This window comes from Neoarius graeffei, chromosome 26 (assembly GCF_027579695.1).
Source record: "Neoarius graeffei isolate fNeoGra1 chromosome 26, fNeoGra1.pri, whole genome shotgun sequence".
NCBI lineage: Eukaryota > Metazoa > Chordata > Actinopteri > Siluriformes > Ariidae > Neoarius > Neoarius graeffei.
In genome coordinates, this window is record NC_083594.1 from 10,645,639 (window position 1) to 10,667,323 (window position 21,685).

The following is a 21,685-nucleotide window of genomic DNA, read 5'->3' on the forward strand; positions in this document are numbered from 1 at the left end:
CACTATCAATTATTTTGTATGTGGTGATGACAATATGTGCGACAAGATCGAGATATAAACAAACCATACTTCATTTCATGGAGTGCTTTAAGCAGGTTTATGACTTTGTAATAAATGGAAATAAGCAATTTTTGTAAAGCAAACGAGTGCTATAGTACGAGTGCTTCGACACAAAAGAGAGGTGTAAGGGGCGTAAACAACAAGTAGACCCTGACCACTACGGACTGCTCTCCGAGCTTTGAGTCCAGTGAAGCCATTTAATTAATCCTATAGCCAGTCTTAATAAAGCCAACACGGCCTTAATCAGTAAAATGTTTCAATAAATATTTTAATCATTTAAGGATGTGCATTAAGCAGGTTTATGACTGCGTCTCTTCGTAATAAATGGAAACATACACCTAATGATAGTGAAGTGACAATATGTGCGACAAATGGCTGTAGAGTGGGGGAAAATTCAGTTTTTCTCCAAGTTGAAATGAACCATGTGTTTAGTTTTAATCATAGTTTTTGACAACAGTGACATGAACAATAATGCCACCTAAAGTTTGCCGAAAGTTAATACTTAATTTTTTTTTTTTTTTAACAAAAACAAACATTGTGCCAAGGAGGCCTTTTACCCCCCCAGTGGGGTAAAAGACCCCCTGAGGTGGGGCAATAGGCCCCCTCACTCAAAAAAAGCTGTTTGGATAGCAAAAGTGTTTACTTAAGCCTATAATGTGAAAGAAACAAGAAAATATCCCTGAATTCATGAATAGATGCATTATTTTATTTCGCATTTTAATTTCAATTTTTTTTTTATTTCAATTATTTTTAATATTAAGTTCAAATTACTTGCTTTACTCAACCAGGTAAGCGAGATGTTATTAAAAACTATGTATCTGCTATTCAGAAATGTATGAAATACAGTAATTATGATAAAAGGAAACGATGCCCCCTGGGGGCCATTTACCCCACCATTAAGGGGGCGCTTTACCCCACAGACTACACTTTTACAAAAAAGGGTCTTACTTTCAAAATGTGATTCAACTTTTTATACCTAATGTATTTTTTTTTAACGTCCTGACTTGTCTACTCATACCACATACACAGCTGTGATATCTGACGAAATAGCAGCTATCTAAATACAGTTTTACTGATATCTGAAAATTATATCACTTACCATGAAATTTGATTTCTCTCCGCTGCGTTGCTGATATGCGATCCACAGTGGATATTTGTATATCCCCGTTGTCAAGCCAGTCCATAGCAACAATAGAAATGTAACTTTGCGCCATCTGGTGGTTATTTTGGGTAAAACAGGCCGGGGGCGTATTACCCCACTCTACTCTATATTTTTAAACCAATCCTAAAGAAGAATTCTCAATAGAATTTGACTGAAGCGGAAAACATTTTTTGCAATGCAAACGAGCGACCCTTACCATTACAGGCTGCTCTCCGAGCTTTGAGTCCAGTGAAGCCGTTTCATTAATCATATTGCCAGTCTTAATAAGGCGCGCGCCCGAGAGTCCTGCACAAGGAAGGAGTTTTTATCGAATGTTTCTTGGATTGCACATGAATACTAGGTCGGAGCCCATTGTTTTGAGCACACTTGCCGAGAAAGGCGAGTCTGGGGTGATCTTTACTCGCCATTAGATTTCACAACTCGCGTTTGGCGAGTGGTTAAACTACACGCCGCAAAAATGTGTTTTGCTTCAGTCAAATTCCATTGAGAATTCCTTCTTTTTTCGAACAAACAAACGCCTGAAATCTAAAATAATGGATCGTATGTATGAAAAAAGGCTTTGGACAAAATGTCTTAACTAATAGACGAAATGGTCGTTGGACAAAGTGTCCTGTATCCAAATCAAGAGGGAAAAGAGAGGCTATTTATCACTGCCATCGTTTAAAGCAGCGTTTCGCAACCTTTTTTCAGTCACGGCACCCTTCAGAAGTATGCAAATTCTCAAGGCACCCCCATATAAAATATACGCAGTCACACTGACCATACGCTGACCCCGGCAGTGACGTTGTGACATGGGAAAGGGGGCCGTGAGACAAATTTTGATGATGCATGAGGCGGCGATGATCTGCATTTTGGAATTTTAATTCATTTTATTTATTTCAATGTTAGAATATATAATTTTTTGACGGCACCCCTAACGAAGCCAGACGGCACCCCGGTTGAGAAAGGCTGGTTTAAAGTATAACTGGAACCAACTTGTTTTGTGAAAGTTATATTAAACATAAATATACACGGATAGCTAAAGTACAACCCCAATTCCAAAAAAGTTGGGACAAAGTACAAATTGTAAATAAAAACGGAATGCAATGATGTGGAAGTTTCAAAATTCCATATTTTATTCAGAATAGAACATAGATGACATATCAAATGTTTAAACTGAGAAAATGTATCATTTAAAGAGAAAAATGAGGTGATTTTAAATTTCATGACAACAACACATCTCAAAAAAGTTGGGACAAGGCCATGTTTACCACTGTGAGACATCCCCTTTTCTCTTTACAACAGTCTGTAAACGTCTGGGGACTGAGGAGACAAGTTGCTCAAGTTTAGGGATAGGAATGTTAACCCATTCTTGTCTAATGTAGGATTCTAGTTGCTCAACTGTCTTAGGTCTTTTTTGTCGTATCTTCCGTTTTATGATGCGCCAAATGTTTTCTATGGGTGAAAGATCTGGACTGCAGGCTGGCCAGCTCAGTACCCGGACCCTTCTTCTACGCAGCCATGATGCTGTAATTGATGCAGTATGTGGTTTGGCATTGTCATGTTGGAAAATGCAAGGTCTTCCCTGAAAGAGACGTCGTCTGGATGGGAGCATATGTTGCTCTAGAACCTGGATATACCTTTCAGCATTGATTGTGTCTTTCCAGATGTGTAAGCTGCCCATGCCACAGGCACTAATGCAACCCCATACCATCAGAGAAGCAGGCTTCTGAACTGAGCGCTGATAACAACTTGGGTCATCCTTCTCCTCTTTAGTCCGAATGACATGGCGTCCCTGATTTCCATAAAGAACTTCACATTTTGATTCGTCTGACCACAGAACAGTTTTCCACTTTGCCACAGTCCATTTTAAATGAGCCTTGGCCCAGAGAAGACGTCTGCGCTTCTGGATCATGTTTAGATACGGCTTCTTCTTTGAGCTATAGAGTTGTAGCTGGCAACGGTGGATGGCACGGTGAATTGTGTTCACAGATAACGTTCTCTGGAAATATTCCTGAGCCCATTTTGTGATTTCCAATACAGCAGCATGCCTGTATGTGATGCAGTGCCGTCTAAGGGCCCGAAGATCACGGGCACCCAGTATGGTTTTCTGGCCTTGACCCTTACGCACAGAGATTCTTCCAGATTCTCTGAATCTTTTGATGATATTATGCACTGTAGATGATGATATGTTCAAACTCTTTGCAATTTTACACTGTCGAACTCCTTTCTGATATTGCTCCACTATTTGTCGGCGCAGAATTAGGGGGATTGGTGATCCTCTTCCCATCTTTACTTCTGAGAGCCGCTGCCACTCCAAGATGCTCTTTTTATACCCAGTCATGTTAATGACTTATTGCCAATTGACCTAATGAGTTGCAATTTGGTCCTCCAGCTGTTCCTTTTTTGTGCCTTTAACTTTTCCAGCCTCTTATTGCCCCTGTCCCAACTTTTTTGAGATGTGTTGCTGTCATGAAATTTCAAATGAGCCAATATTTGGCATGAAATTTCAAAATGTCTCACTTTCGACATTTGATATGTTGTCTATGTTCTATTGTGAATACAATATCAGTTTTTGAGATTTGTAAATTATTGCATTCCGTTTTTATTTACAATTTGTACTTTGTCCCAACTTTTTTGGAATCGGGGTTGTACGATGTCTTGTTTTTGATTAAATTGTCAAACTCCTGTAGTATAAAAGAAAAAAAAAGGCACTTCAAAACATGCTGTTATAGGAAAATAATCACTTCACGTCACATCGGGTCACGTCGCGTCACACCACCCTGTTGTTAATTGATTATTTTTCGACCACAGCTTGCCCTGTCATTTTTATTATTATAATAAATAACATTGAGAAACTGTCAGAGTTTTGAAACGGCATTAAACTTGCCCAGGACCCTCCTGACTCGAACTGTTCGGATGTGCGTCATGAAAAACAATGACCTAACGCTAACAAGCCTATAGCTGAGCTCTTAGAAATTAGTGTTCTCATAGTGGCAGTGGGACGATCAGAAAGTGCTTATAAAGTGAAACATGAATTTCATCAAAGGATGAACAGACAGATTTTCCAGGCCTTGGATTGAGAAGTAAACCGCCACGCTATATTACACCAGCAGGGAGAGCCATTTTATTATACTGGTGAGGCATCAAAAATGAAAATAAAATGTGTCCTACATTAACATGGCTTATACAGTGAAGCAGGGTATGTATACAGCATGTTGTTGTTGTTGTTGTTTTCTCCAGTAAGAAATGTGTTGAAACAGTTATTTTCTGTTTTATCTTTCCAGAGAGCAAAAGCACTGGCACATTGATGATCAAGGCTACGTCAGTTTCGGGGTGTCCTCTTTACCCTGTAACATTCCACCGGAAAACTTTATTCAGGTAAATAAGCATAGGGTTACAGGATTCACAGTTGTTTTTCTTCCTATATTACAGAGACTGGAATAAAAGGTTTAGGTACGTCCTGCGTGGATCCGAGCAGTTGGAGCAGTGTACACTGTGTGCGTGTGTGTGTGTTTTAGTACGGACCAAAGGTTGTTACGATCGGCAAAATTTATATTTGTAGAAAATGATTGGCTCAATCTGGAATTACAGAAACAATCATGCTTAGTTGTAGTGGTGTAGTGGTCAACACTGTCACCTCACAGCAAGAAGGTCTGGGTTCGAGCCCCGTGGCCGGCGAGGGCCTTTCTGTGCGGAGTTTGCATGTTCTCCCCGTGTCCGCATGGGTTTCCTCCGGGTGCTCCGGTTTCCCCCACAGTCCAAAGACATGCAGGTTAGGCTATTCTGGACCAATTTCGTTTTTTTTATATGAAAGTATGTCCCTTTACACACTCATCCAGAAGGGTAATTTTGCATAAGGCCATCTGTCTACAGTAGAAAAAAATAAAATAACAAAACGCGTCTGGAAAAATCCCAAGGGAGTCCAGAGCCAGAATCGTGACGTTACCTGCAGAAGCGCCAGCAGGCTGAGAGAGCTTTCGCGGTTTCAGTGCACAGCCTGTGTAGACCAAGCGCTCCCATTTCTCTCTCACTGTCGTCTTTTAGAAAACGATGAGTACTAATCCCATCATGATTGGTGTTGCTACACCCTCCTACGATACATCTGTTAACCATTTTAATAATTACGCGATAACATTGAAGAAATTTGCAGAAAACCACCAGGTCATTTTCTCATAAACAAACCAGCGCTGAAGTAGGATTCAGAAGGAGGCGTTCTGCAGATGACGCCACGAAAATCAATGTTTGCCGGGAAATCCAAATGCCAAGTTTTTTCAGAGGCGGACCAATTCGCCTCAAATGGCTTGGTTTCAACTGAATTTTTCTGGTATTGCGCAAGGTAAAAAAAAATTGCAGAGAATGCAGAATGTTCCAGATATTTGACAAAAGTTTAATATAAAATAGGAGAATTACACTGATCTTGCTCCTGAATCGACCCGTGATGTGCACTTTAACTCATTTGGCCATAAGGCCGATGATCCATCGCCATGGCGTGACGTGACGTGACGTGGCGTCCGATCATCATCCACAATTTAGTTAAATCGTATCTTCTCCGTCAGTTCTCCACAGATTTCCATTCTGATTGTTTTGTTTGAAAGAACTCATCACTTCGCACAAAACTTGGTTGTTGATTTGTCAATTTTTTTTTGGTAACGAGTTACTAATTAGGCCAAATTTTCCAGGCCTCTCAGGAGAATTATATCTCATTTCTCATCCGATTTCAGTTCTGATCGATGTTTTGGGTCGATCTTCCCTCGAGGAACAAAACTTGGTCATTTGTTTGTGGATTTTTCTGTTGTAAACAATTTGTTTACAACTTTGTTTGTTATCAGTTAAATTGTGTCTCCTCCCTCAGTTCTCAATGGATTTCAGTTCTGATTGTTTTATTTGAAAGAGCTAGAGCTTCTGCACAACACTTGGTCGCTGTTTTGTCAAGTTTTTGTGAACAAATTAGTAATCAGGTCAACTTAACACATTTTCTTTTGACTAGAATTGTATCTCCTCTCATTTATTATGCGAATTCAGTTCTGATCGATGTTTTGGGTCGATCCAGTGTAGTTGAGTCATTAAAGAGTCCAGTCTCAAGTCCCCAGTGTTCAAGTCCAAGTCCTTAAAAAGATTTAAAGTCGAGTCCACTATTGAGCCGAGTTGAGTCCGGTGCACCATTTGACGGTGTCTGTTTCAGCGCCATTAACATTAGTTTGTTCCTGAACGTGACGTATGAACAGGTGAATGTGCTTCTCTTTGTCAGGGAGTGTGAAGTATTCTGTCAGGGATGGTTGGGAGACGGATGTAAGTGCAGAAGGTGTGTTTATTAATTCAAGTGAAGACGGTAAACAATCCAGAACGGCAGGCAAAATCGTAAAACGGTGAAACAGGCAATAGGTCGAGCGAGGCACAGACAGGCTATCGTAGACTCGGCAGAACCAAAGACGAGAAACAGGAAATCAGGAAACCAAACAAGGAAATAAGGCTCGGTAATGTGTCAGCAACACGACTCAATACTTCGCAAAGTAAGTGTGCTTTGACAGTTTTTATACAGGCACGCTGATTGCGCCTTAATCCTGTGCAGGTCCGAGTCATTTACAGCATGTGCACTGTCCAGAGCGCCCGAGAGAGTCTCTGATGCACGTGCCAAGGCACACAGGTGTGACACTCTTGCACAAAATTAGTACAAAATTAATGTAGATATAAATATCTTGGGGCGGCACGGTGGTGTAGTGATTAGCGCTGTCGCCTCACAGCAAGAAGGTCCGGGTTCGAGCCCCGTGGCCGGCGAGGGCCTTTCTGTGCGGAGTTTGCATGTTCTCCCCGTGTCCGCGTGGGTTTCCTCCGGGTGCTCCGGTTTCCCCCACAGTCCAAAGACATGCAGGTTAGGTTAACTGGTGACTCTAAATTGACCGTAGGTGTGAGTGGTTTTCTGTGTGTCAGCCCTGTGATGACCTGGCGACTTGTCCAGGGTGTACCCCGCCTTTCACCCGTAGTCAGCTGGGATAGGCTCCAGCTTGCCTGCGACCCTGTAGAACAGGATAAAGCGGCTACAGATAATGAGATGAAATAAATATCTTATGCCAAATTATTGTGGCATGTTGCAAAAAATAAAGAAAAAAATCCAAGTCCTTGTCTCCAGTTTACGAGTCCGAGTCATCAGTGCTCAAGTCGAGTCATGAATCCTTCACATTAGGGCACGAGTCGGATTCGAGTACTACAAGCCTGGGTCGATCTTCCCTCGGGGAACAAAATTTAGTCCTTTGTTGAGTTTCCTGTTGTAAACAGTTTGTGGTGGAGGTTGGTCCTCTCTCACATTGTCACATTTCAGTTCTCTTTGGTGTTTTGGTCGTCACGGTTGTTTTGATGGCAGGCCAGATGAGCGACTGAGTTCTGGTTTGTAGTCAAAATATTCAATTCAGTTCCATTCAAAAATACTTTATTAATCCCCAAAGGGGCAATTCAAGGCAAGCAGGTAAGCAAAGTGCACAGAAATGTCATCTCCACACACGCACACAAAAACAAGACGAAAACGCTGATGATGTAAAAAATACAAACTCAGAAATTCAAAACAAAATTACAGGTACACTACCGTTCAAAAGTTTAGGTTCACTTTGAAATGTCCTTATTTTTGAAAGAAAAGCACTGTTCTTTTCAATGAAGATCACTTTAAACTAATCAGAAATCCACTCTATACATTGCTAATGTGGTAAATGACTATTCTAGCTGCAAATGTCTGGTTTTTGGTGCAATATCTCCATAGGTGTATAGAGGCCCATTTCCAGCGACTCTCACTCCAGTGTTCTAATGGTACAATGTGTTTGCTCATTGCCTCAGAAGGCTAATGGATGATTAGAAAACCCTTGTACAATCATGTTAGCACAGCTGAAAACAGTTGAGCTCTTTAGAGAAGCTATAAAACTGACCTTCCTTTGAGCAGATTGAGTTTCTGGAGCATCACATTTGTGGGGTCGATTAAATGCTCAAAATGGCCAGAAAAACGTCTTGACTATATTTTCTATTCATTTTACAACTTATGGTGGGAAATAAAAGTGTGACTTTTCATGGAAAACACAAAATTGTCTGGGTGACCCCAAACTTTTGAAGGGTAGTGTATGTCACATCAGAAGAGATCGGATAAAATTAAGTTAAATTAGCATTTCAAGTTAAGTTAGCATATTTATTTTTTATTAAATCATCCTTTAAAGTTCTGTTTATTTCAAGTTTGTTTAAGAACAGCTGTTTACTGAAATCTGGCTTTAAATTCTGCCAAAAATCTCCACATCTTAATGGGACCTGATTATGTTGCTATGGCGACACACTGTATTTGTGGTCCACAGATTGAGAAACTGCTCTGCCCTCTGCTGTTCATCATCGGGGAGGATGATTTATGCTGTCCGTCTACAGAGAATGCAGATGAGGTAAGGAAAACATCCAGCAGACCCAAACTGATGTTTCGGTGATGTTTAGATTGTGCAGGAATAACTTTTCGAAGATATGGAAGTTGAAAGTCGATGAAACGGAATTAAATGTAAAGCTTTGTAACCAGATCACATAATCATGTCATTATTATTCGGTTCACAAAGCTGTCATAAATAACACGGATGAGGAAAAACGTCTTCTGCGACGATTGAGCTTTTAGATCTCTTTTTTTTCTCTCTCTCTGTCTACTTCGGAAATCTCAGAAATACAGCAGTACTGAACGCGTCAACATTTTTCTCAGTAAATATACGAAAAAAATATATTTCTGACGGGGATACTGACGTGAAATTTTCACCGGATGTCGGTAACAACCCAAGTAATTCACACGTACAAAAAAATCAAATTGTATATGTCCGTAAATTAGGTGGAATAAAGTGGAATGACACAGGGAATAAGTATTGAACACTTGAAGAAAAGGAGCATATCTGTGAAGAATCTGTCATCCAGGTACATAGTAATCTGTGGTTGGTAGAAGAGAGCAACTGGACTTGCTTGAAGATTCTTGAAAACGTTTCACCTCTCATCCGAAAGGCTTCCTCCTTTTCTTCAATCTGTGATTGGTAGAAGAGAGCAACTGGACTTGCTTGAAGATTCAAGAATCTTCAAGCAAGTCCAGTTGCTCTCTTCTACCAATCACAGATTGAAGAAAAGGAGGTGCAAAAAGGCATAAAAAGCCAAGAAACCAGCGGAAATCTGTCAGTATTTAGAAAGCGATCCTGCCCCCGATCAGTGCAAATTAATATCTACTGGTTTAGTCCTAACTGATGGCCTATAGAGATCTTGCAGTCACGTGACCAGAAAGTACACAACCGCCATCTTGTCGGTCAAAAACACCGCTGAATACTGCTGCACTCGTGTACAGAATGGATCAATTTCAACCGACAGACTACACGGCTCATTTTTTCTAATGAACTGATAACTAGATATATGTCTAAAATAAACGATATACAGATTTATGACCCTTATGGCTTACCGGACGGAGTTTTCACGACCTGATTTTGAACTGCCAGAGGTGGAATACCCAGATGTGTATAATTACCTCATTAACTTTCCCTCGCTGTTCAGTGGTGAAGCACTGCATGCTTATAAATCTCTGGACAGTTATCTTTACAGAAATTCAGGATTTGTCAGCGACTCAGATGTGGCATCTTGTAAACAAGAATCCTCATTGGATGGGTAAGTCACTTAAGTATTGAGTATAGCACTGACCAGCCGATTATAGAATAGAATAAGGTAATTCCAAATCGTCCGTCTTGTTTACATGGATCTGGCGTTGGAGAGGTAGAGGCTTGGCAGTGGAGATTTGAGTGGCTGTTTTCTGAGCTTAGTCAACAGGCCGGCTCTGCCTGTAGCCTCACTTTTGCTTCCGCTCCCGGCGCCGCCTCCTTCGCTTTGCTTCCAATAACAATCCACGGAGACCCCGCTGGTCTCGCTATCTCGTCCGGAATGTTGTGCATGCGATGGAAATCGCTACAAACCGTCATTTTCTGCTGGAAACCAATGTCCAGTAAGTCCATACGGTTGTAGTGGATATTGAAGTCCGGTACAGACGAACAACACGCAAAAATACACACAAAAAACATAAAAAACGTGCACAGGTAGGGAGAGCTTGTAGCCGCAGCCGTTGTAGTAGAATTGTATATACAGTAGTAGGGTTTTCCAGAAGAAAAGGTAGAAGCAGAAGTAGAACCAGAAGTAGAATTAGAAGGCGGAATATGGCGTTTGACCGACAAGATGGCGTCTGTCACAATCTGGATCGGCTGTGACGTCACATGCAAGTGCTCCATAAAAAGGTTTCTCATTACCAAGGTGTCACACAAGAAGCATCTCATGATGGGTACAGTAAAAGCAAAGAGCTCTTTCAAGACCTTCACAACCTTATTGTTGCACAACATACTGATGGCATTGGTTACAGACGTACAGTGCCTTGCAAAAGTATTCACACCCCCTACCTTGGTGTTTGTCCTGTTTTGTCGTATTACAAGCTGGAATTAAAATGGATTTTTGGAGGGGTAGCACCATTTGATTTACACAACATGCCTACAACTTTAAAGGTGAAAATTGTTTTATTGTGACACAAACAATAATTAAGATGAAAAAACAGAAATCTGGAGTGTGCATAGTTATCCCCCCCCCCCAAAGTCAATACTTTGTAGACTGCCACCTTTTGCTGCAATTACAGCTGCAAGACTCTTGGGGTATGTCTCTATTAGCTTAGCACATCTAGCCACTGGGATTTTTGCCCATTCCTCAAGGCGAAACTGCTCCAACTCCTTCAAGTTAGATGGGTTGCGTTGGTGTACAGCAGTCTTCAAGGAATGGTGTTCTCAGGGTGTTGGGTTTACGCCACACATGGCGTTTCCCATGATGGCCAAAAAGATCAATTTTAGTCTCATTTAACCAGAGAATCTTCTTCCATGTGTTTGGGGAGTCTGCCATATACTGTTGGGCAAACTCTAAATGTGTTTTCTTAAGCAAGGACTTTTTTCTGGTCACTCTTCCATAAAGCCCCACCCACTCTGTGGAGTGTACGGCTTAAAGTGGTCCTATGGACAGATACTCCCATCTCCACTGTGGATCTTTGCAGCTCCTTCAGTGGTGTCTTTGTTGCATCTCTGATCTTTGTTGCCCTCCTTGCCCGGTCTGTGAGTTTCGGTGGGCGGCCTTCTCTTATCAGGTTTCTAGTGGTGCCATTTTCTTTCCATTTTGCTATAATGGATTTAATGGAGCTCCGTGGGATATTCAAAGTTTGGGATATTTTTTTATGACCCAACCCTGATCTATACTTCTCCACAACTTTGTCTCTGACCTGTTTGGAGGCTCCTTGGTTTTCATGTTGCTTGCTTAGTAGTGTTGCAGAGTCAGGGTCCTTCCATAACAGGTTGATTTATACAGACATCATGTGATAGATCATGTGACACTGTGATTGCACACAGGTGGATCTTAATCAACTAATTATGTGACTTATGAAGTGAATTGGTTGGACCAGCTCTTATTTAGCATGGATTAAAGTTTTCCGTCGCTACGACGGATTTCCGTCAACTGGGAGCGCTAAAGGTCAATAATGAGAGTGATGCAGATCCGAGGGAAAAAAAGGGGGGGTAGGCCCATAGGTCTGACACCGATTTGATTTAGAACTTCACCAAGCTGCTGTGATTGCCTGTTGTTGAACCCTTTCTTGTGCTGTGTTTGAGTATATGTAAAGGAATAAGTTGTTGTGCTAGATAGACATAAATAAATAAATAAATAAATAAATATAGCCTCCGCTACTGTCTAGTCCCGGGGAGGCTCAGCGTAGGCCACTGATGAAACTATTTGGCTGTCGTACTACTAGGCAACTAGGTTACTTGTCTACTACTAATACTAGGCCTTTTGTAGTAGTAGTAATAATGATATTTGCCGACTGAAAGGTGATCAGGTGAAAAGTTGAAGCTGCAGCAAGACCTTTGCTATTAAGCCTTTTGTAGGTTAAACAGGCTTTGGCAGACAACGTTCTGGAAAGGCTGTGTTTTTCTTTGGTTTGATTAGCCTACGATTTAATCTTTAAACATTATGGTTTCAGCAGTTCGCTTAAACATTGGAGGCTACAGAGTCGGGCTGCAAGATTTCCCGACACTTGTTTAAGATGCCAAACTTCACAGTAAGGAGAAAATAGTTCCACAGTATTTAGTGCTTCGTCAGTCTCAAAAATTAATAGTGAAGGAGCAACGCGAATTAAGTCCCAAAAAAACATCTCGTAGGCCTATATTTTACATTTTCAAAAAAGTCCGGAATTGGAAGTCGGTCAGTGGAGTGTAATGAAGTGTCTCATTCACTAAGCACAAAAGGTCAGAAAACAGTGGAGAAAACAGCGATTGCTTAAATAGGCTACTAATGGTTTACATTAGTAATTTAATGTATGTGACAAATAAATTAATTGATTAAATAGATAAAGAAGCCAATACTCCAAAGCTCAAAATTCAGGAAAGTGGCTCCGGTGTCACAAGTGCACAAGAACAGGTATTTGAACGTTAATCTAATGAATTTGTGCGTGCGCGTGCGATTTCATGAAGAACCGGGACAATTGGCATTCGGTGAAAGATTCACACCTATGACTCATTATATTCGCGCGCGCCCTCTCGCCCACTGCTGCTTCGTTTTCCCGATTTACACGAGTGTCTGAAGATGGAGTTTTCAGAAATCTCCACTCTGCCCAGAGTTTGCAAAAGTAGCTCTTTTCAGTGACTGAAACCTCCGTATAGGTGTGAATGAGAGGTGCAACCGAATAAATAAATATGCGTCTTTTTTATCCGGCTACATGTAGGCTGTCACTGCGCAAAGCCTCTAATGTTGAAATGGTAGTAATATATGTTAAAATAATAGTAGGCTAATTTCCACATTAATTGGTAAAATGGCACAAGGGATGTGATGGGGGGGGGGGATGGCCGTTTTATAAGGGGAATGATTTGAGATTTTTATTTCAGAAGGGGGATGCCTCCCCCTACATCCCCCCCCCAACTCGAGTACTGCGTATAAGGCCATATTTCACCGGACGTAGGCCCTTCGATTTCCATCACTAGAGCGCGTCAAATTACTTTCGGTTTTGCCAGCATGGACGCGCTTCTTTTAAATGAAGGCACAGATGTGTCAGACATCGACAAAACGGTAAAGAATAAGTGGAGATGGGCTTGGCTAAATGAAATGGGCGATAATGGCAAGCCATTTAGTTCATGATGCAAAAAGATGAAAATGGCAGGTGTGCGCTTTTGTGTAGTTTGCCATAAAAAAAAGTCTATGGAAGCAATGGCAAAAAACTAGATGCCTTTGGCTTCACTGCGAAGAAGCAGAAAAAGTGAACTTTCACTTTACTTTTCTTGCAAGTTCTTTCTGTTCCACTCTTTTGAAAGCATGGTTCAAGTTCAACTGCACTTGCACTTTTTGAAATTGTTGAAATAAATTTGCACTTTGCGCTGAAAACTTGATGTTTCATCATTTATAGCCAGTAATGACAATGGTCAAGTCTTGCCTTAGCTTTAGTCATTGTTAAAATTATGTAAATGTACTATAAGTAGGGGCCGAGGGGATAATGGACAACACGGCGTTTAAAATTTGACGCATCGCTGATGTGGTAGGGGCCAACGACATGGAACCTTTTTTTTCAGTCAGATGATTTTTTTTTTGCTTTAATCCATGATTTAGGGGTTTCATATGAAAGGGGGTGAAGACCTATGCACACTCCAGATTTCTGGGGGGGTTCATCTTAATTATTGTTTGTGTCAAAATAAAACAACAATTTGCACCTTTAAAGTTGTAGGCACGTTGTGTAAATCAAATGGTGCTACCCCTCCAAAAATCCATTTTAATTCTATGGATAAACACCAAGGGGAATGAATACTTTTGCAAGACACTGTATTTCTAAACTTGAATGTTCCAGTGAGCACCGTTGGCGCCATTATCTGGGAGTGGAAAGAACATCGTTTCATAACAAACCGGCCTTGACCAGGTGCTCCTCGCAAAGTTTCTGACAGATGAGTCAAAAGAATAATCAGAAGAGTTGTCCAAGAGCCAAGGAGCACTCGTGGAGAGCTTCAGAAAGATCTGGAATTAGCAGGTCCAGTTGTTTCAAAGAACACAATAAGTAATGCACTCAAGCGCCATGGCCTCGATGCACGCTCACAGCGCAAGACTCCATTGCTGAAGAAAAAGCATGTTGAAGCTTGTTTAGAGTTTGCTGCACAACATTTGGACGAGCCTGTGAAATACCGGGAGAATATAGTTTGGTCAGGTGAGACCAAAATTGAACTCTTTGGATGTCCACCATGTTTGGACGAGAAATGGCATGCACATCACCCCAAAAACACCATACCAACAGTGATGTTTGGAGGTGGGAACATCATGGTGTTGGGGCTGTTTTTCAGCATATGGTACTGGCAGACTTTATATAATTGAAGGAAGGATAACTGAAGAAATGTACCGAGATAAGATTCTTGAGAAGAATCTGCTGGATGCTGAAGATGAAACGAGGGTGGACATTTCAGCAAGACAGTGATCCCAAACGCACAGCCAAGGAAACTCTGAATTGGTTTCAGAGAGAGAAAATAAAGCTGCTAGAACGGGCCAGTCAGTCACCAGACTTGAATCCGATTGAAAATCTATGGAAAGAACTCCCGAAGATCAGAGTTCATAGAAGAGAATCTTCAAGATTTGAAGACAGTTTGTGTTTAAGAATGGGCCAAAATCACACCCGAGCACGGGCGATTGCTCTAAGGTGGTGTTTACATTACACCGTATCAGCGGATCATCAGATTAACGTTTTTAAAACGATTAGCGTGCACACAGCAACGCCAATACACGATTCGCGTGCACACAGCAACGCCAATACACGGATACGCTAATCACATGACTAATTAGACGGCACGTCACATGATCCCAGTGCATATCGGGCATGCGCAAGTCACTCACCACTTGCAAGTGGAAGGATGGCAAGCGAACACCTTCTCCAGCAGATAAACACACCTGGCTGTGATGTTCATGTTCTCACTGAGTTTAAGCACCTGAAGGAGGTAAATAAGTTGAAATGTGTAAATAAACCTCAGTGCGGCTCAGCGCTTCCTCCTGCGCTCCAAATCACTCCGCCCTGAACAGCGAGTGCCCTCTGGAGGGTGCGCACTCCGGCCCTGCGCAGCTCACAGAGCGCACGAGTGAAGCGCATGAGCAGTGATTCGGGACTGAGCCGCTGTATGTGTGATCCCAACGCCAGCGAATCAGGAAGGTGGATGTCACAGTGACGTTGTCCAATGACGACGTCAGCTAGAGCTCAGCACAGCGTTTCCTCGTTCCTCAATGTTTACACAGCACTGGATCAGATACGAACTGGGTTGAATACGTGGGCCCTGGCGGATTCAAGTTGTTCCGCCTGTGGAGTTGTTTCCCGGTGTTTTAATGTGCACGGACAGTGCATCCACGACGAAAACGAGACGGATACGGTCTAATGTAAACACCACCTAAGACAACGAGGGAGGCTCAGCCTCCTCTAAAAATGACGAACATCGTGTAGGATGAATTGCACTAGGCTTATGTTATAGCCGACCTTATAACATTGCTATTTCAGATCCAGAATCATAGAAATATATGTGCTCAACCCACTACAGTGCGAAATCATTCCGTTATAACTTTCCCCAGTTCGCCTAATGTGTGCGTGAGTTTTTTTTCCCCCCTCGTGACAACGTGATGCAGCCCAGCCTCAGTGCACTTCAATGGCATTTGGGAGCTCTGCGCTTTTCAATATCAAAATGCAAGACGGTTATTGGACAAATACTGCGAAAACGCCCACCCCACGGACTCCCAGCCTCACAGTGGGAGGGATATGGCAGTTTCCGTGAGGAGACTGGTGATTGGTGAAAGCGGCCGGATATTTTCTTTGATTGACAGCTCGTTTCAAATATAGACAGGCAGCGGTGAATGTTCAGTCCCATGCGGATTCGCAAGTGCTGTGGTGTATTGTAAGAGATCAGCTTACATTTCGATTTCATTCATTACATACGGTTTCTACCAGCTTTTTTAGTTTGTATATATTTTCATTGTAAATAAAGTGTAAATATAGTGTCAAGTTTGCTATCTTAGTTCCAGAAATTTCGTTTATTTGAGTGACTGAACTTGAACTTGAGGGGGCTAGTCAGCTAGCAAGAAAGCTGCGCACGGATGCCAAGCATTGCTGATTTAATTTTGGCAAAGCCATTTGCCAGTCTTCCTTTCGAGGAAAAAATTAAAATTAAAGAGCAGGGTAGACCAACGACTTGGTGAAAAAGGTAGGGAATAATACTCGTTCCTTTCAGCTCTCCTGGTATGAGAAAGTGAATTGGCTAACAGCAAGTGACCCACATCAACAACAGTAAATAGGCTACTTTAGTAATATGTCATGGATGGACCAAAAATATAGAATCTATTTAAAATGTTTATGCTGAGTATATTATATTGGAATATATATTTCTCTGGATATGAATTAAACACAGCTACAATTTGGAAAACATTTTTAAACAAAAACACAGCCGAGAACATTTCACACTACAGACCTGGATTAAAAGTGAAGGGTTATCAAAATTGTCAATAAAACATTTCCCAGTCAAAATAAGTAAAAAATAGGGAAAGTGTCATTGAATGAAATGTGTGGCACCCAGCTCTATGTTTGGCTCCCCAAGGTCAGTGCTTGTGCCTATTCCAGAACACTCTGCTGTTACTGCTGAGGTTCCTGACAAAGAGCTGCTTTCAATAATGATCAGTTTTTAAACAACATGCCACAATTTTAAAATATAAAATGTTAAAATATACCCCCCCCCCCCCCCCCCAACACCACCATCATGTATATTGGACAGTAGGCTAATGGGCCAAAAGAACCTGTTATTTCACAGTTTGTGACCCTGCCAACAATCAGCCAGATCAGAGGCAAGAGTATGGGCAAAATTGATGTTTTTTTTTTTCTTTTAAAATCTGGAAATATCGTAACCGACCAGCCTCCCCTGTTTGAAAGACTACCAGCCGCCACTGCACCTGAGCAATGCATGTGACTAGTTTCTCCATACAGGAGGCATCTTGAAGCTGGCATTACTGACAAATACTTTTTTACGAAATATTAAATAAGTTTCAGTAAGCGTGTTCAATACTTAATCCCTGTGTCATTCCACTTTATACTTAATTTATGGACTTGTATGTCTTTGTATGTGTGAATTACTTGGGTTGTTAGTGACATCTGGTGAAAATTCCATGTCAGTAGGCCCATCAGAAATCTATTTACTGAGAAAAATGTTGACGCATTCAATACTCATTTTCCCCGCTGTATAAAATACCTGATGTGTAAAATGTGGTTCTGTGCCGTACCACAGACAAATGCAAAAGGAGCAGGAAATAAATCTTCAGTCATGACTCACACTGATCTTTCTCAGATTGAAAGACGACTCCACGCAGCAGGTAAATCGCACCTGTTTAGTCGCGTGTCATACCCTGGAGCTGGTCACCTGATCGAGCCACCGTACACACCCACTTGCCACACTTCCATCTGGGCCAGTCAACCCAGTCAATGTGAGTGTGATTCAGTTATTGAGTTAAATCCATGCTGTTTTGCACACTCTGCTCATTTTATTGTTTGTGTGTTATTCAGCGATGATTCAGTGGGGAGGAAACCTGGAGCAACACGCAGCCGCTCAGGAGGACTCATGGCCACGCATCCTGACGTTTCTGGAAAGTAACTTCAGAAGGAAGGACAACGCTTAATGTCGAACACACCCTTTTCGCCTCTGCCTTAGTTGTGTCCTGAGAGAGTTGCTCATCTCAGGAGTCGTTTACGTTATCCGCTGAAGTGAAATGCATCGGATGATCATTAGATACGGGTGGTGTCGATATCAAGGCGTGGACATCCGAAGCACTTACCCAGAAGATGTTTGGATAAGGGAGTCTGCTAAATTCTGTCAGTGTCCTTAGATTACAAGTAGTTTATGCATTTACAAGTATTTTATATAAATCAAATCAAATGGATTCATGATGCAAATTTGATAAATAACATCTTTATACAAAACGTCCGACAGAATCATTGCTGCTTAGAATGGAAACAAACCGACGAAATGACAGGAGCAATTTGTGAAAATATAAGAATAATTCTTGAAAAATAAAAAAAAGATACGTTCTTACCATGAAATACTTTCATCCCATATTTTGGTACTTTTTTTTTTTTTTTTGAGGTTTTGTTTTCAAATAGACCCTGTGTCCAAAATCACTCACTCGTTCACTACTCCCTACTCCCTATACAGTGGGGCAAAAAAGTATTTATTCAGTCACCAATTGTGCAAGTTCTCCCACTTAAAAAGATGAGAGAGGCCTGTAATTTTCATCATAGGCACACTTCAACTATGAGAGACAGAATGAGAAAAAAAAATCCAGAAAATCACATTGTCTGATTTTTAAAGAATTTATTTGCAAATTATGGTGGAAAATAAGTATTTGGTCAATAACAAAAGTTCATCTCAATACTTTGTTATATACCCTTTGTTGGCAATGACAGAGGTCAAACGTTTTCTGTAAGTCTTCACAAGGTTTTCACACACTGTTGCTGGTATTTTGGCCCATTCCTCCATGCAGATCTCCTCTAGAGCAGTGATGTTTTGGGGCTGTCGCTGGGCAACACGGACTTTCAACTCCCTCCAAAGATTTTCTATGGGGTTGAGATCTGGAGACTGGCTAGGCCACTCCAGGACCTTGAAATGCTTCTTACAAAGCCACTCCTTCGTTGCCCGGGCGGTGTGTTTGGGATCATTGTCATGCTGAAAGACCCAGCCACGTTTCATCTTCAATGCCCTTGCTGATGGAAGGAGATTTTCACTCAAAATCTCACGATACATGGCCCCATTCATTCTTTCCTTTACACGGATCAGTCGTCCTGGTCCCTTTGCAGAAAAACAGCCCCAAAGCATGATGTTTCCACCCCCATGCTTCACAGTAGGTATGGTCTTCTTTGGATGCAACTCAGCATTCTTTCTCCTCCAAACACGACAAGTTGAGTTTTTACCAAAAAGTTATATTTTGGTTTCATCTGACCATATGACATTCTCCCAATCCTCTTCTGGATCATCCAAATGCTCTCTAGCAAACTTCAGATGGGCCTGGACATGTACTGGCTTAAGCAGGGGGACACGTCTGGCACTGCAGGATTTGAGTCCCTGGCGGCGTAGTGCGTTACTGATGGTAGCCTTTGTTACTTTGGTCCCAGCTCTCTGCAGTAGAGCCCTGCACTCACGCGGGAGTCCTGCAGGACTCGCGGGACCCGCCGCAAAGCAGTGCAGCGCGGGACAAATTTTGAAAGCTCATTGCGGGCGGGACCGGAAGTGCACATATGCGCGGGCGGGAGCGGACATATGCGGCGCGGGCGGGAGCGGTGATAAGCTGCAGTCCCGCTAACGAAAAACCTGTTTGAAATAAAATTTATAAATTATTAATTTATGTCTATCATATATAATTTGTGCTGGATATTTTATTTGGCATTAATAAAAACATTTTAAGATGCCTAAATTTGCAGAGAGAGTCAGATTGCCAGATTGAGTGAGGAATGGCATCTTAAATTTGCCATTGATCACCCTAACGGGAAATCCTTTGATCACTCTAATGACTCGCAGTTCACACCCAGCTAGCAAGAGAACCATGAGTGAAGTGATTTACTGCTTGCGTTAGTCTACAACTCTAATCAGAGAGACAGGTTACACAGTGACGGTAGGCTTGACTCAATGCTATCCCAGAAATCCTTCCTGTAATATGCAAATTTGGCTGTCCAATCAGAGGCGGCCAAATTTGCATATTACAGGAAGGATTTCTGGGATAGCATTGAGTCAAGCCTACCGTCACTGTGTAACCTGTCTCTCTGATTAGAGTTGTAGACTAACTCAAGCAGTAAATCAATTCACTTCTCTTACTAGCTCTGCTTTGCAATAAAAAAAAAAAAACACCATTGGTACAAAGCAAGCCCATTCACTTTTTTATGCTGATCAGAGAATTACAATGGTTTCTCATGTGATAAAAATGTGCGATTCACGATTAAATATTTTAATCACTTGACAGCACTAATTATTATTATTATTAGAGACACTACATGCTGAATTCAGAAACAAGGTAAATAATAACAAACATGAGCTGTAGATATTTATGCTCAAATACAAAGTAGGGGGCGGGGCACCATCACGCTGTGTCAAGACAAGAACTTTCCTGAGAAATAACGCGAACGTCTGCATCATGCGGGATTTGCGGACGGGAGCGGGACAAAATATGGCAGGCTCAGGCGGGAGCGGGACTGAAAATCATAATTTTTTTGTGGGCGCGGGCGGGAGCGGGACTGAAAATCATAATTCTTTGCGGGCGGGAGCGGGACTGCACAATGCGGGCGTGGGCGGGAGCGGGACTGAAAAATCCGACCCGCGCAGACCTCTACTCTGCAGGTCATTCACTAGGTCCCCCCGTGTGGTTCTGGGATTTTTGCTCACCGTTCGTGATCATTTTGACTCCACGGGGTGAGATCTTGCGTGGAGCCCCAGATCGAGGGAGATTATCAGTGGTCTTGTATGTCTTCCGTTTTCTAATAATTGCTCCCACAGTTGATTTCTTCACACCAAGCTGCTTACCTATTGCAGATTCAGTCTTCCCAGCCTGGTGCAGGTCTACAATTTTGTTTCTGGTGTCCTTTGACAGCTCTTTGGTCTTGGCCATAATGGAGTTTGGAGTGTGACTGTTTGAGGTTGTGGACAGGTGTCTTTTATACTGATAATGAGTTCAAACAGGTGCCATTAATACAGGTAACGAGTGGAGGACAGAGGAGCCTCTTAAAGAAGAAGTTACAGGTCTGTGAGAGCCAGAAATCTTGCTTGTTTGTAGGTGACCAAATACTTATTTTACCGAGGAATTTACCAATTAATTCATTAAAAACCCTACAATGTGATTTCCTGGATTCTTTCCCCCCATTCTGTCTCTCATAGTTGAAGTGTACCTATGATGAAAATTACAGGCCTCTCTCATCTTTTTAAGTGGGAGAACTTGCACAATTGGTGGCTGACTAAATACTTTTTTGCCCCACTGTATAGGGAATTACTATATAGAGGACTATATATTGAGCTCATTGGTAAAATGAAAAAACGCTTTCGGACACTACTCCGTCGCGCTGGTATTTACGTCATTACTGTCGCACAATTAAAACGGGCCAGCTCAGTCGGCTGGTGGGTTTCAAAATAATAAATACATGCATGTGTTTTTGTGATAAATCCATATTACACTGAGCGCATTTCCCACATTAATCAATACAAAGTACCTGCATCTTTCAGTTCTTTTAAATCAAGGCTGAATACTTTCTTCTTTGCCGCTGCCTTTTATTAAATCAAGTTTGAGACTTTTAATTTGATTCCTTTCAGCGTGACCACAATGCATGATGGGATATATATTGCTTGGTTAGTGATCATCGTTGTACACTACTTTTCGTGATGCATTGTGGGATACTTTAAGTGCACTATA

At 41.8% G+C, this 21,685-nt stretch overlaps 1 protein-coding gene across 2 annotated transcripts in view; it reads left to right on the top strand.

The window, feature by feature from the left end:
* The window catches only part of LOC132874237 (peroxisomal succinyl-coenzyme A thioesterase-like), a 67,533-nt gene extending 49,100 nt beyond the window's left edge, over positions 1 to 18,433 (top strand). For both annotated transcript variants that reach the window (XM_060910225.1, XM_060910226.1), the window contains exons 8-11: positions 4,489 to 4,582; positions 8,530 to 8,610; positions 17,590 to 17,725; positions 17,805 to 18,433. In XM_060910225.1, the coding sequence (XP_060766208.1) occupies positions 4,489 to 4,582; positions 8,530 to 8,610; positions 17,590 to 17,725; positions 17,805 to 17,917 (424 nt within the window). In that variant the 3' untranslated portion in view covers positions 17,918 to 18,433. The remainder of the gene's footprint in view (positions 1 to 4,488; positions 4,583 to 8,529; positions 8,611 to 17,589; positions 17,726 to 17,804) is intronic.
* The last annotated feature ends 3,252 nt before the right edge of the window (positions 18,434 to 21,685 follow it).